Consider the following 12,760-nt stretch of genomic DNA (forward strand, 5'->3'; position numbering starts at 1 on the left):
TCGATAAATTCTGCTAAGAGGGCTCACTGATAATTGTTATCACACAAGTTTCTCATCTATCATGTCGTTATCTCAAAACATACAGGAAGACATGAAAACAAGCAAGAGGTCAAGGGTGGTACGGTGTAGGTCACCTGACACTTGTGACATCTGTGCACCCTCTCCTGCTCCACTGCCTCCTCACTGGATCCCTCAGCGCTATCCTTCCCACCCTCCACCTCCCTGGCCCGCTGCATCCACTCCGTGCTCTGGGCCTCACGGTCCTCCAGGAATGCCTCTGTCTCCGCATGGCGATCCTCGAACTGTTGCCATAGCAACATGGCCTTCTCAAACAGGTTGATGGTGGATTTCAGCTCGTCTTCAGCCTTGCTCCATCTGATATGAAACGGGGAGACAGCAATCACTAAATTTACCATTGTCAACAAAAACGTCTAGTGCAGAAATTCCATCTGCCATCATCATTCAAATCACAGTTATGACATCTTTTTCAGTATCTTCTGATTATTGCGTTCATTAGACAAGAAAAAAAGATAAAAATCAAGCATAATTAAACAAAAGAGCAGTATTCATGGACCATGTTGCAACATTCCTACAGTATTGACATTAATACTACTACTACTACAATACTACTACTACTGCTACTACTACTACTAATTTGCATACATACAATGTATAGTGGATCATAATCTAGCAGATTCTCTATGCACTTAAAATGACTGAAAAATCAAAACAACGATACGTTTTCAAACATTTCAAAATTGCTCATTTATGACAAATCAATCACACATGTACAATTCATGACATTCTCTTGAAACTATTGTCATTTTCTCAATTTCCCTCATGATATATTAATTTGTCATCAAGAAAGGCTGAGACTTTTGCTTACCTTGACGATAAGTTCTGGACTGTCTTGTCCAGATCAGCGCTGATGTCTGTCTTACACGTCCTCTGGAGTTGGTCGGCCAGCTTACACAGTGTGTTCAGCTGACCGATGCTGGACCGCAGCTCAGCTTGGATTTCCTGTCACAGAAATAGAACATATAATGAACTCCACATGCCACCTATCACTAGTTAGTTGTTACTTATTGCAGGGCTGCACACTAACTCATTTTTTCCCCTACTGGTCCAACCTGTCTGTCAGACCAGTAGGTTCCCAGTTTTTCATGTTTTACTGATTCATTCCTGAAAAAAAGTTTCTGGTCCGACAGTGATTTTTACTGGTCAGGGACCATTGGACCAGTTCCAGTGTGCAGCGTTGCTTATTGTGCATACATTGTATGTAGAGCTGTCCTTGAGTTTGAAGCACAGCACACAGGAAAGACATTACTTTTATCTGAACAGATAAGAATTACTGCATTTCAGGTAGAATAGAGTACATAATTTTCTGGAAAGCAAATCCAACACAAGAAATCAACAGAACTTGCACAATCAACAACTCTTGGTTTCATTCAGGTGCAGTGCTTCTACCTCCCTGGCAGTACATTATGAGCCATTTCATCTACTCCCTGGAAGAAAATGATGATGGCTACACCAACTTGGAAACACAACCAGCATGAGCTTTATCTCACAACAGCAGAAAAGTTTGCCATTGTATATTATGTGTTTTGTGTCACTTATAAACCAGTGCCTTCTAGTAATATTGAATCACTGCATCTGCCCCCTTTGACCCTGAATAAAGGTGGGTTGATGGCCAAATAATTTGACTTCACACTGCATTCACTTCATTGTATTATTCCAATATAAGTCAGGACTGAATCAACTTTGATCATAGTCTGATTGTAAAGGTTATCTGAGCAGTATTCACTGTCTGTATTGAAATTCTCCTCCAAGTTAGACACATAGAGCAATTGCAGGTAAACACGTAGGAAAACTGACTACAGAAAGGACCTAATGTCAGAAAGAGACAGCATGAGAATTCACGGCAAACACAGCAAATTTTCTTCATTAAAATGCTCACTTCCTTCTCTTGGAAGTCAACTGCATACAACTAAGAGTTATCCTGTCAAATTGAATGGTACAGTGACATATAGGAATGGCACTTTAAAGAAGATATGTTTTATTGTTATAATCTAGCATGCATCAGAGTTCCTATACCCCACAGACAGCTTACACCTTTGTACAAGTTTTTGAATAGATCCCACACAGTGACAATGAGGTGGATCTCAGTTTTAAAAAGAATACTCATCAACATAGAACGGAGGTATTAATGGCACAACAAATAGGGAAATTGAGAAGTTGTAGCAGGCACTCTGAGGAGGTTTATATGGAGCACTCTCTCTTCACCTTTTGAGCAAGGAGTTCCTGTGTCATCCAAGGAAGGGGTGGGGAGGGTGCAAGAGGTGTGAGCAAGACATAAATCACAAGAGGCAGGATTCAATAATGCAGCTAACAAAATGGTACAATCAACTTGAAGTCAGCCATGCAAAGACAGTCAAGGTTTCCCTTATGTATTCTAGATCTCCCGGTTTAACTGAAATATAAATGTATGTCAACACATTGTATACTACAAGATCTTGAGCAAAATTGTATGTGCAGTACACCGGAAAAAGTGAAAATTACTAGTAAATCATTGATCTATATTCCTGTGTAGGTACAGGGTTTTGATATGCAAATTGTTGTAACTGCTAATTCTTATATTGTTCTAATTCTTATGTTGTACCGTACAGCAAGGAAAAATGTAGTGCTGAAAATCTGTGCAAAAAAAAAAAAAAAAATAGTGCTGCAGTAGTTTGACTGTGCTAATAAAAACTACATCATCAACATAGATTAAGTTTCAGCACCATCACAAAGCAGGCATGACAATGATACATTTGGGAGTGTTGCATTCATGCAGGGATTGATTAAAAAAAAAGATGTAAACAGCACCACATTTGGTAAGTGATATACCAAGACAACTCATTCTACTGCTCTGATGTTTACACTTGCAACTGCTATAAACGCAGGCAGTCATAGGTTTACTTTTGGCACACACTGGCATGTGGTTTATGCATGAACATTTGGTTCGCTTGTTAAATCACGAATACTCACCCTGAGTTTTGTAGTCTGCAGCTGCAGCGATTCCACGGTCCCCATGACGACGTTGCCGCGGCTGAGGGCGTACTCGGCCTTGCCCAGTGCCTGCTGGACGGCGGTCAGAGTCTCCTGGTACATGGACCACTGCTCCAGGGCAGTGACCTGGTCAGCCCGGAGGTGCTTGACCAGGCGAAGGAGCTTGGACTGACCACTGGCAAGGGGCTGCAGGAGCTTCTTGACGGCTTCTTTGTCCGGGATGAGGGAGAGCCCCGTATTCTGGAGCTGGCGATTTTCACCTTCTCGATTCTTGAGTGACTCTTCAATGGCCTTCACAAGGAAGCAAAGGAACATGGCAAAAAAAAGGAAATTGAATTAGAAAATCCCTTTTAAGTATGTAAATATGCTCTGTTACAACAGTTAACAAATACAAAATTTGACATATAAGATTTCACAAATTTCTACTTGAATTACAGGAAAGTGTTTGGCATGATTAGATTCCATCTTTCATTTTACAACTCATCAGCATCTTTTTTGTATCATGGATTTTATCACGGGGAATATTGTCAAGTCTTAACCTACATAGAAATGGACAAAACATATCATGCATCTTGTGAAGCTTGTGGGTACAATGTCAAGGAGACATGCGTGCTGCTATGACAAAGGACTCATTGATAGCATTTCACAGATACTAGTGATGGATGACTTCTTTATTTGCGACAACCATAACAATCAAAATAATCAAACACCAAAATGAACAATGCACAAATAATATCAAAACTGAATCACCTGCCAAATATTGAAAAGGGCAAAATTAAAATGTTTCAATTTCCTGTCATAATCATACTTTGTATCACCTGACATACCATCAGAAAGGCTGTGGCTAATTGACTACCGGTATATGCTACATGTATGTAACATGTGGTATTAACATAGAATGAATGAAGTAAAGGATTAATCATTAGTGATAGTGTAAATGTTGAAATATCCTCACAATCATTTTTTTTTTATTTTTTATTTTTGCACTGAGTGGCTCAAAAACATATTTTTGAGTTCTTGAACTCACGCTGCGCAATTATCATCTCATTCAAGATTTGCACAGAAAATTATGAAGATATTAGAATTGACATCAGCCAAAAGAAGCGCGAAATACATGAAAATTAATGTACCTGGAAAATTTCTGTGTTTACAGTAGATGACTTGATAGTTTAAACTTGACGGACGGAATTCTCACCTCACAAACCCTGAGAGCCTCCCTAATGCTGGCCTCTTGACCTATGGGACCATCAAAGGGCTTGACCCTCTCCTCCTGGTCCTTCAGCCAGGCATCGGTCTCAGACAGGGCCTTGTTGAATGCCTTCCAGCGCTGGAGGAGGTGTTCCAGTGCCTTGGTCTCCTCATTGACACGCCCATTTAGGGCCTGGAACGAGAAATGGAAATATACAATCAAAAAGTAGTCAATAGTCACATTTGATTCACACACAAGTTACTAGTTTCTGCATAGGATTGGAAGATCTATTTTATTTGCCATCGTTCACAAACGACTAAATAAAATCACTTGGGTGAAAAATGAAATGCTGTGAATCTCCAGACTCTGCATACCTACATAATGACATAATGTGCCAGTCCTAGTGGCCACTTGCATTATGGGATCAGGAAAAAAAATCTGTGGTTTGTATGTGTGCCATTCACACATGCCCAACGGGACATAATATTTGAATTAAAATAACAACAACAAATCAAGCGGGATTGACAGTCACACTGTAAGGCGTATTGCAAGAGTGTGTGGTTTTTGTGTGCACACACAAGAATAAATAGTTTTTGTATCATGTTGCACAACCTATCAGTTTTTAAAAACCATTATTTTGAAAGCATGTAAATACAGCTACTGTGAATATCTACACAAGAGGGTGAAGGAGAGATAGAGAGATAGGAAAGGAGAGATAGAGAGATAGGAAAGGAGAGATAGAGAGATAGGAAAGGAGAGATAGAGATATAAGAAAGGAGACATAGAGATATAAGAAAGGAGAGATAGAGAGATAGGAAAGGAGAGATAGAGGGATAGGAAAGGAGAGATAGAGAGATAGGAAAGGAGAGATAGAGAGATAGGAAAGGAGAGATAGAGAGATAGGAAAGGAGAGATAGAGAGATAGGAAAGGAGAGATAGAGAGATAGGAAAGGAGAGATAGAGAGATAGGAAAGGAGAGATAGAGAGATAGGAAAGGAGAGATAGAGAGATAGGAAAGGAGAGATAGAGATATAGGAAAGGAGAGATAGAGATATAAGAGAGGAGAGATAGAGATATAAGAAAGGAGAGATAGAGAGATAGGAAAGGAGAGATAGAGAGATAGGAAAGGAGAGATAGGAAAAGAGAGATAGAGATAAAAGAAAGGAGAGATAGAGATATAAGAAAGGAAAGATAGAGAGATAGGAAAGGAGAGATAGAGAGATAGGAAAGGAGAGATAGAGAGATAGGAAAGGAGAGATAGAGAGATAGGAAAGGAGAGATAGAGAGATAGGAAAGGAGAGATAGAGAGATAGGAAAGGAGAGATAGAGAGATAGGAAAGGAGAGATAGAGAGATAAGAAAGAGAGATAGAGATATAAGAAAGGAGAGATAGAGAGATAGGAAAGGAGAGAGGGAAAAGAGAAATAGAAATAAAGGAGAAAGAGAGAGTTGAGAGATCGAACAAGGAGGAAAGGGATGAAGGTAGGGAGGAAGAAGAGAGAGAACAGAAGAGAGCACAGAAATGAGAGAGATAGGGAGAAGCGAAAGAGCAGATGAAGCATAGAGAGAAGAGAGCAGTGCACTGACCTGCCAACGCTGGTTCATTGCACCAAGTTTCTCGGCAAAGTCAGTCTTCTCCCCCCTCCGGCTCTCGATGTCCTGACTCATCTGGAGGATGGACTGGTTGATGAACTCCACCGTCAGCAAATGGCAAGATAACTCGACTTTGTAACCCTATAAGGAGGACGAAAAACAATGTGAGTAAATTGACTGCAAAATTGTAGTATTTCTAGTATTTCTTGCATAGTAGAGGAATACACTGAGGCAAAACTGTCTTCACAATGTGACAGATATATGCAAACTATAGAAGGATGTATATTAATGTGAAAGTACCAAATTTCATTTTTTTTAATGTAACAATATAATGCGCTTTTGTCATACAGGAAAGTTACATCACTTGTAACAAATTTTCAGCAGTGGTATCAGTCATATCTGTTGATATGATTACATATTGATAAATATCATTCAATCTTTCTTCATTACGTATCTTGATATTTCCATTCACACAATTCCTTGAAAAATATTAAAATAAGGCTAACGTGCATTTCAATTTTAAGATCATTTTTATAAACAATATTTATTTGGCCTTCCCTGCTGGAATCAGATCTGGAGGGCATGATTAAAGAAATAAATGGACTTTATTGACAAACAAAGAAGAAGCAATATATCAAAAGATGCAAATACACAAGTTAATCATCACTCTTAAGACTCTTTTGCTGTAGGGCTGACCTTGTATTTCTCAAGTGTTTCTTCCACCTCCTCACAGCTGCTGCAAGTCCTCTGCTTGAGGGCGTTGAGGGTGCTCTCCAGGCTATCCATCCACAACATCAGCTCGTTGAGAGCTTGTCTAGATGGTAGCATCTCCATCTGCGATGAAAAGAACAAACTTAATCATTGGGAAGCTATGGATGTCATCTTCTGAGCAAGGCAAATGTTTACACTGCCACCATTTTTTTATTTTTTTCGCTGAAGGAAAACTATATGTAGGACCAAGCTGCTGTAATGGCACAATTTAAACTAATATGCCAACTTCATCTGAACATTGAGACATTTAGTATAGGAAAAACTTGTGCTATTGTAGGACAAAAAGAGGAGAAATTACTGCATTACTTGTATTTCTGTCTGGGATTTTTGAATATCACCAGGTCATCATAAGTATACAAATTCATCAGATTTCTTGATTTTCTGATTCATTGCAGCCACAAATATAAAGATGTGACATGATTATCCTGTGTGCCATAAATTCAAGCCATAGAAAAGCTGGTAGGGCCTACATTTCTATTTTAGATTAACCACTTTGCTAGGAAAAATACACATCATTGATATACGTAATTGTACATACAAATGTACCCATAGCGTATACAAAATGCCACCATCATCACCACCACAGCTATTATAATCACCATCATCGCAGTCATCACCATCTTAACAATGTTCAACCTCACTATTATCGCCATCAAAACCATCACCATCAACACCGTCATCACAATTATCATCATCATCATCATCACCATCATCGCCACTGTCAGCACTAAGAAAAAAAAAAAGGGGGGGGGGTTGTTCAACAAGCAACAAACCTGTTGCTGATGGAGGTCCTCCTGTATCTGGGGCAGCTCATTCTGCAGGTGATTCCACTTCTCCTCGATTTGGGCCAGCTTCTCCCGGATGGGCAGGGTTTTCAGCTGCTTCACCTTCAGCAGCTGGTTACCATGGTTACAGGCAGAAGTCTTCAGGGGGAGGTGACACTCGACATCCTTTTGCAGTTTCTGAATATCAATTTCAGGAGACAATCATGTATCTACAGTAGTTCATAGGGGTCCAACTTGACAAGATTCTACTATCTCATTTTGACCCTTCCTTATGTCAAACCTCAGAATGGCAAGATGCTAAGAACTTGTATCAACATTACAAAAAATTATGAAAACTCCACTTACTTACATAATCTGTATGAAAATCAATCATATTACGCTTAAATTTGTGATGCTCTTCTGTGTCTTCTACACAGTTGGCATCACACACCAAAACCATAACAATAGATATCAATACAAAGTCTTCCCTGGCAGTTCTTACCAGCTTGCCAACTATCTCCTTACAGAATGCAAGTATACCAGCTCAGAACATCCAATGAAAAAAGTAAAAAAGAAAAAAAAAAAGAGAGATGACACTATTCTCAAGGCTTACATAACTGACATGAATTGGTTGACATTACTTACAGCAAACTCGTCCAGCTGCTCTGAGATGGATTTCCGGCTCCTCTCCGGATCTTTCCACCTGTCCACCTCCTCGCTGACCTGCCGCAGCCACGTGGACAGCTGCTTGGACTCCTGCTCAAACAGACGCCACTCTTCCAGGAGGCTGGTGAGCAAGGCTAGGTCCTGCCCCACCCTCTGCGTGACCGACGCCCAGTGCTCGTGGAGGGAGGCCAGCCGTTTGTCCAGCTGCGGGGAGGCCAGGCTCTCGAGAAGGGCCTGGGCGCAGGAGTCTACTTGGCTCAGACTGGGCTGCTTGTTACTCATAATACCCTTCATAGCCTGGCATGAAAAAAAGGTTAAAAGGAATTGGATATTTTCAGTCAGTCAAAATGCTTTTCTTAACTATCATAAATCTTTTTACCCAAACAGTAGCAACACTTGTTTTGTTGTGCAAAATATAGTCTTTCCACATAATATCCACTACTGATATCTCTCAATTAGACAAACCATTTTTCCTGAAATGATTGACATAAGTGTTAGTTTGTCCTCATCAAGAAGTAATGAGTATAAAATACAAGAAAACTATACCACAATCCACCTGCATATTTATGTCAAACAGAACTGAACTAATTGCTATCACATCTGTAGCCATTACTTTAGACAACAAGTGTACACCCACATATAAAAGGAAAGCAGCACATTATGCATAGGAAAATGTGTATGGTACAGGTGTATATATTAGATGGTATAAATCTTCTATTCCCATCCCTTCCAAACAAGCAGCAAGCATGTAAATACTTGCTTTACCTCACAAATGGAAACATTTCTGAATGCCTGCACTGGCTGTCAATGTGAAAGTTTCAGTGACTGGAGGATTAAGCACATACCAAAAATGTGTGATATCATTTCAAAAGAATGTGAAAAATGCTTCTTCATTTCATTAATCTAAGGGACTCCTGTAATCTCACCTGATACTTGTGAATGGCCTTGCGCACACTTTCCTGTGTGTCGTCGCTTATCCCGCTGGGCACCTGGGCCTCGATGTGACTCAGCCAGTTGGTCAGCTCGGTGAGACCAACTTCCAGTTCCCGCCACTCACTGACCAGTCCCTCCAGGGTCTGGCCCCTAGCCGTGGCCTGGGCCATGATGTTTTGGCTCCGTCGGTCAAGCTCCGAGCGCTGGGCGTGGAAGAGTTGCTGAGTGAAGGGGTCGGCCTTTGCAGCGATGGACTCGATCAGAATGTGATGGGTGTCTAGGTCACTGAAGAACTCCTGCATATTGTAAAAGATCAATTGCTTTGGGCTCACACTTACATGTATAATGGCTTTGCAAAATTGTAAAAGTTGAGACGTGTCTCAAAACATTTTGCATCTCTCTGAAGGGGTAATATCGGTCATATGATAACTGTTAGAATAATGTAATAGTGGAAATTTTCGTGCTCGTCTGGGTAAGATGAATTTTTAGTGCTCTCAATTCTGTGGAATCGAAATATAAAATAGTATTACAACTACGAGCAAATATAAAATGAAATTTTATTCACCAAACAAACAAACATTGTCAACAAACTCACAACAATGAATAGTTGAAATATAGTTTGGTAAAAAAGAACTTCCATATTTTATTTTCACATTAATTTCATGTTGTGTGAAATGTGTGAAAGTTTCTAAACTGCAAAAATTTCCACTTTGAGACTATCACATAATCATGAGCAAGTAATAGTGAGTGGTATGAGTCAAAGCAGTACCATGTACACTTTTGGTCCTAAATATCAACAAAATGTAAAAAGCTCATCTTCACCAACACGAGCTACTTTACAGAAATACCTTCAGTGAAGCATATCAGATAATCTTCCATAGATAAAAACTTTTCTTGCATTTGAACAGTTTGTAGCATATAGGTCATTATTTCTGATCCAACTGAAACATTGCCTTCTTCTAACACAATCTCAACTTCATTTTTGTTCATCCACAACTTCAACATTTGAAGCAGTCCTTGGAACATGTCCTTGTGAATAATAGACTATGCCACTTTAAATACCATAATATGTGGAAAGCTATACCAAGAAACTAATCAGCATTATGCAATCAATTTTCATCATGAAAATGCACATAACAATTTAATGCTACAATATTGACTATTTCCTACCCAAAACAAAAAATCTCAAGCCTAATGGCAGTTCTTTCATTTGAAAACTTCATTTTGTTTTTTGAGAAAGACAATGATATTGATATATTTTGTGCAAACATTGAATGTAATAGAATGATCTGCGTTCTGTCCATACATCTTGCTTTTCAATATGTACAGCACATGCAATGACAACATGTGACATCACATGACTAATTAAAAGTGATCAGGATGATGAAGGCAAACACACAAACAAACAAATGCACACACGAGGGCGACGTTTCACGAACCTTGTGCTTCTGGAGCTGCTCGTTGAGATCCTTCACATCTGTCGCTGCGATGGTTCTATTAAGCAGCTTCCTCTCGGCGGTATCCAGAAACTCCATGTAATCCTTCAGGATCTTGTGGTACTGTTCCTGCAGACACGCAAACATAGGAAAGTATTCATTAGCGGGACCTGGAAATATTTCTCTAAGTGGGACAAAAACCGCAAAGGAGAGCTGGGGGAATTTCAATCGATGCCTCGTACAATGTGACCTAATGACAGACATGGTGAGCTCATACATGTACAGGAAGAAGAAAACATTGCTTTAACATTCACTACCTAGCAAAATTCAAATGTTTTTCTTCACCACTAAAAGTGTAAGAACTTTCACAGTATTACTCAAATTCTTATCATGTGATGCAGACACTTTCATTTTCCATACAGTTCTTGAACAATATTTACTACTTTAAGTATGGAAAACATGTAGAATTTTTCAAATATTTTTTCACTAGGCTGAACTAGCATGAAACTAGCAACACACAAGAATTTGGGGAATATGTAAAATATGCACAGAAATACTGTCATTTGGAAATTATCAACAAGTACACTAAATTCAGCATGGCACAAAATATTTATCATGTAGAACATTCCACTTTAAATTATCCTTTTCAATAAGACAGGAACAGGCTGTAAACAACCTTTAACAAAATTCAGTCAAGTTAGTGATAATCAATTATTACAACCAGCAACAAGTAACAGCAAAAACAAAATCATCAACCACAAAACCAATTTTTCTGCACGTAAAGGTTGGTCAATATCAGATGAACTGTCTCATGCTGCCTTACCTGCAGTATCTTGGCTGTGTTGAGCTGGTTCCGACGGTTGCCCAGCAACCGCTGCAGCTCCTCCCATCCGCTCTGTAGGGAGCTGATGTCTGAGCCCAGTCCCGGGATCTGGGGGTCCAGGGAGAGCAGGGACTCTCCTTTCTGGACCAGGTCCCTGTACCTCACCTCACACTGGCTGGTCTCCTTCTCCAGGTCCTATTGGGTAGGCCATAGGATAGGGATAGTTAGTCTCCAAACTAGAGGAGATTTGTCAGAATGATCTGACTACATATAACTACTCTGTTACAGATTATGACAGAAGTTGTCACATAACAAGACAATCTATGGCTTGACATCAATAGCAGAGGAAAAATTGATGAGGCACACTACATACAATTGTGCATGTCCATTGTTGCATCCTAGACTGCCAGTTGATATAACATAATCTTTTGCAGCAGTGCAATATCCTGACAGGCCTACCAATATGTCTTTGTACAGTCTTTGATCCAAGTGTACTACAAATGTAACTTTGAGTTTTTAGAGAAATGAGTTGAAAGAGTTTAGCAGATGGAATCTTTGTCCTTGCTGAGGACAAACTGATTTTGATATAACACACATTTCCCATAGACACCTGCCCGAGTAAACTCGGGACTCATCCTCAACGGGTTAGCATCACTTGATGTTACTGTTACGCTCTAAAAAATGTTCTAAGTTCGAAGCTGCATGTACAACTTAGATATGCTGTTCACATATCAACCATTTGAAAGAATATCATGAATGAATTCTGACTTCCTTCATTTTTAATGGTTAAATGATGGTGAAACTTTTCCTGTACAATGTAATTGATTTATAATACATAATCAAAGTAAGAAGGGTAGAGTAATACTGTATACGCTATATATTTCGCGGGGGTTTTATTTTCGCGAATTTCGCGAGTCGGGAGCTATTCGCGAAATTAACAACACACGAAAATATTACCTTCCAAAATGAATCCCTTGCCTTGATGATACGAACATTTCAGTACTACAGCAGTATACCATGTCACGGCTTACCAAACAGACCATACTGGCTAAGCTTGTTTACGCACGTCCACGTCTACTTACGAATACTGTAGAGAGCCAATCCATTATCGCAAGGGGACCACTCGTCAGAAATCTAGCGTGATGGACTTAACCACTTCAAAAATGTTGAATTCTAACTTACTACTTCGCAGAGTTTGTTAAGTTTTTTTTTCATGCAGTGTATAACTAGTATCATTCTTATTTGCTAGTAAGTTGAAAATTCACACTTTCTTTGCCACTTCATATTTTCTCTGGTCCCCAAATCGCGAATTTAACCACTCGCGAAAATGTGTGACAGCGGCAATTCGCGAAAATTATAGCGTATACAGTATGTACTTGAAGAATGAACATTAATGCAGTTTAAATTTGTCCTACTTGCTGTTTCTATTCATACTGCAAGAAATGGAAAAATGAACTAAACTGGTGCTTTATAGTAAACAAATACGAACTTTACTTTGTCAAACTGTGAAAACAGTGATGACCTAAAAAATCTTTACA

General features: G+C 39.4%; 1 protein-coding gene across 1 annotated transcript in view; it reads right to left on the reverse strand.

Annotated features, from left to right (window-relative positions):
• LOC139738908 (uncharacterized) overlaps nucleotides 1-12,760 on the reverse strand; it is a 169,998-nt gene that overhangs the window by 52,113 nt on the left and 105,125 nt on the right. Inside the window, exons 49-59 of the mRNA XM_071649540.1 lie at nucleotides 11,223-11,417; nucleotides 10,403-10,528; nucleotides 8,957-9,259; nucleotides 8,010-8,327; nucleotides 7,374-7,562; nucleotides 6,526-6,663; nucleotides 5,824-5,970; nucleotides 4,244-4,429; nucleotides 3,028-3,339; nucleotides 887-1,020; nucleotides 135-375 (exon numbers count right to left, since the gene is read on the reverse strand). Coding sequence (XP_071505641.1) covers nucleotides 135-375; nucleotides 887-1,020; nucleotides 3,028-3,339; nucleotides 4,244-4,429; nucleotides 5,824-5,970; nucleotides 6,526-6,663; nucleotides 7,374-7,562; nucleotides 8,010-8,327; nucleotides 8,957-9,259; nucleotides 10,403-10,528; nucleotides 11,223-11,417 — 2,289 coding nt within the window. The remainder of the gene's footprint in view (nucleotides 1-134; nucleotides 376-886; nucleotides 1,021-3,027; nucleotides 3,340-4,243; nucleotides 4,430-5,823; nucleotides 5,971-6,525; nucleotides 6,664-7,373; nucleotides 7,563-8,009; nucleotides 8,328-8,956; nucleotides 9,260-10,402; nucleotides 10,529-11,222; nucleotides 11,418-12,760) is intronic.

This window comes from Diadema antillarum, unplaced genomic scaffold, assembly GCF_040938485.1.
Source record: "Diadema antillarum isolate AM-2024a unplaced genomic scaffold, OU_Dant_1.0 scf00000029, whole genome shotgun sequence".
Classification (NCBI taxonomy): Eukaryota; Metazoa; Echinodermata; class Echinoidea; order Diadematoida; family Diadematidae; genus Diadema; species Diadema antillarum.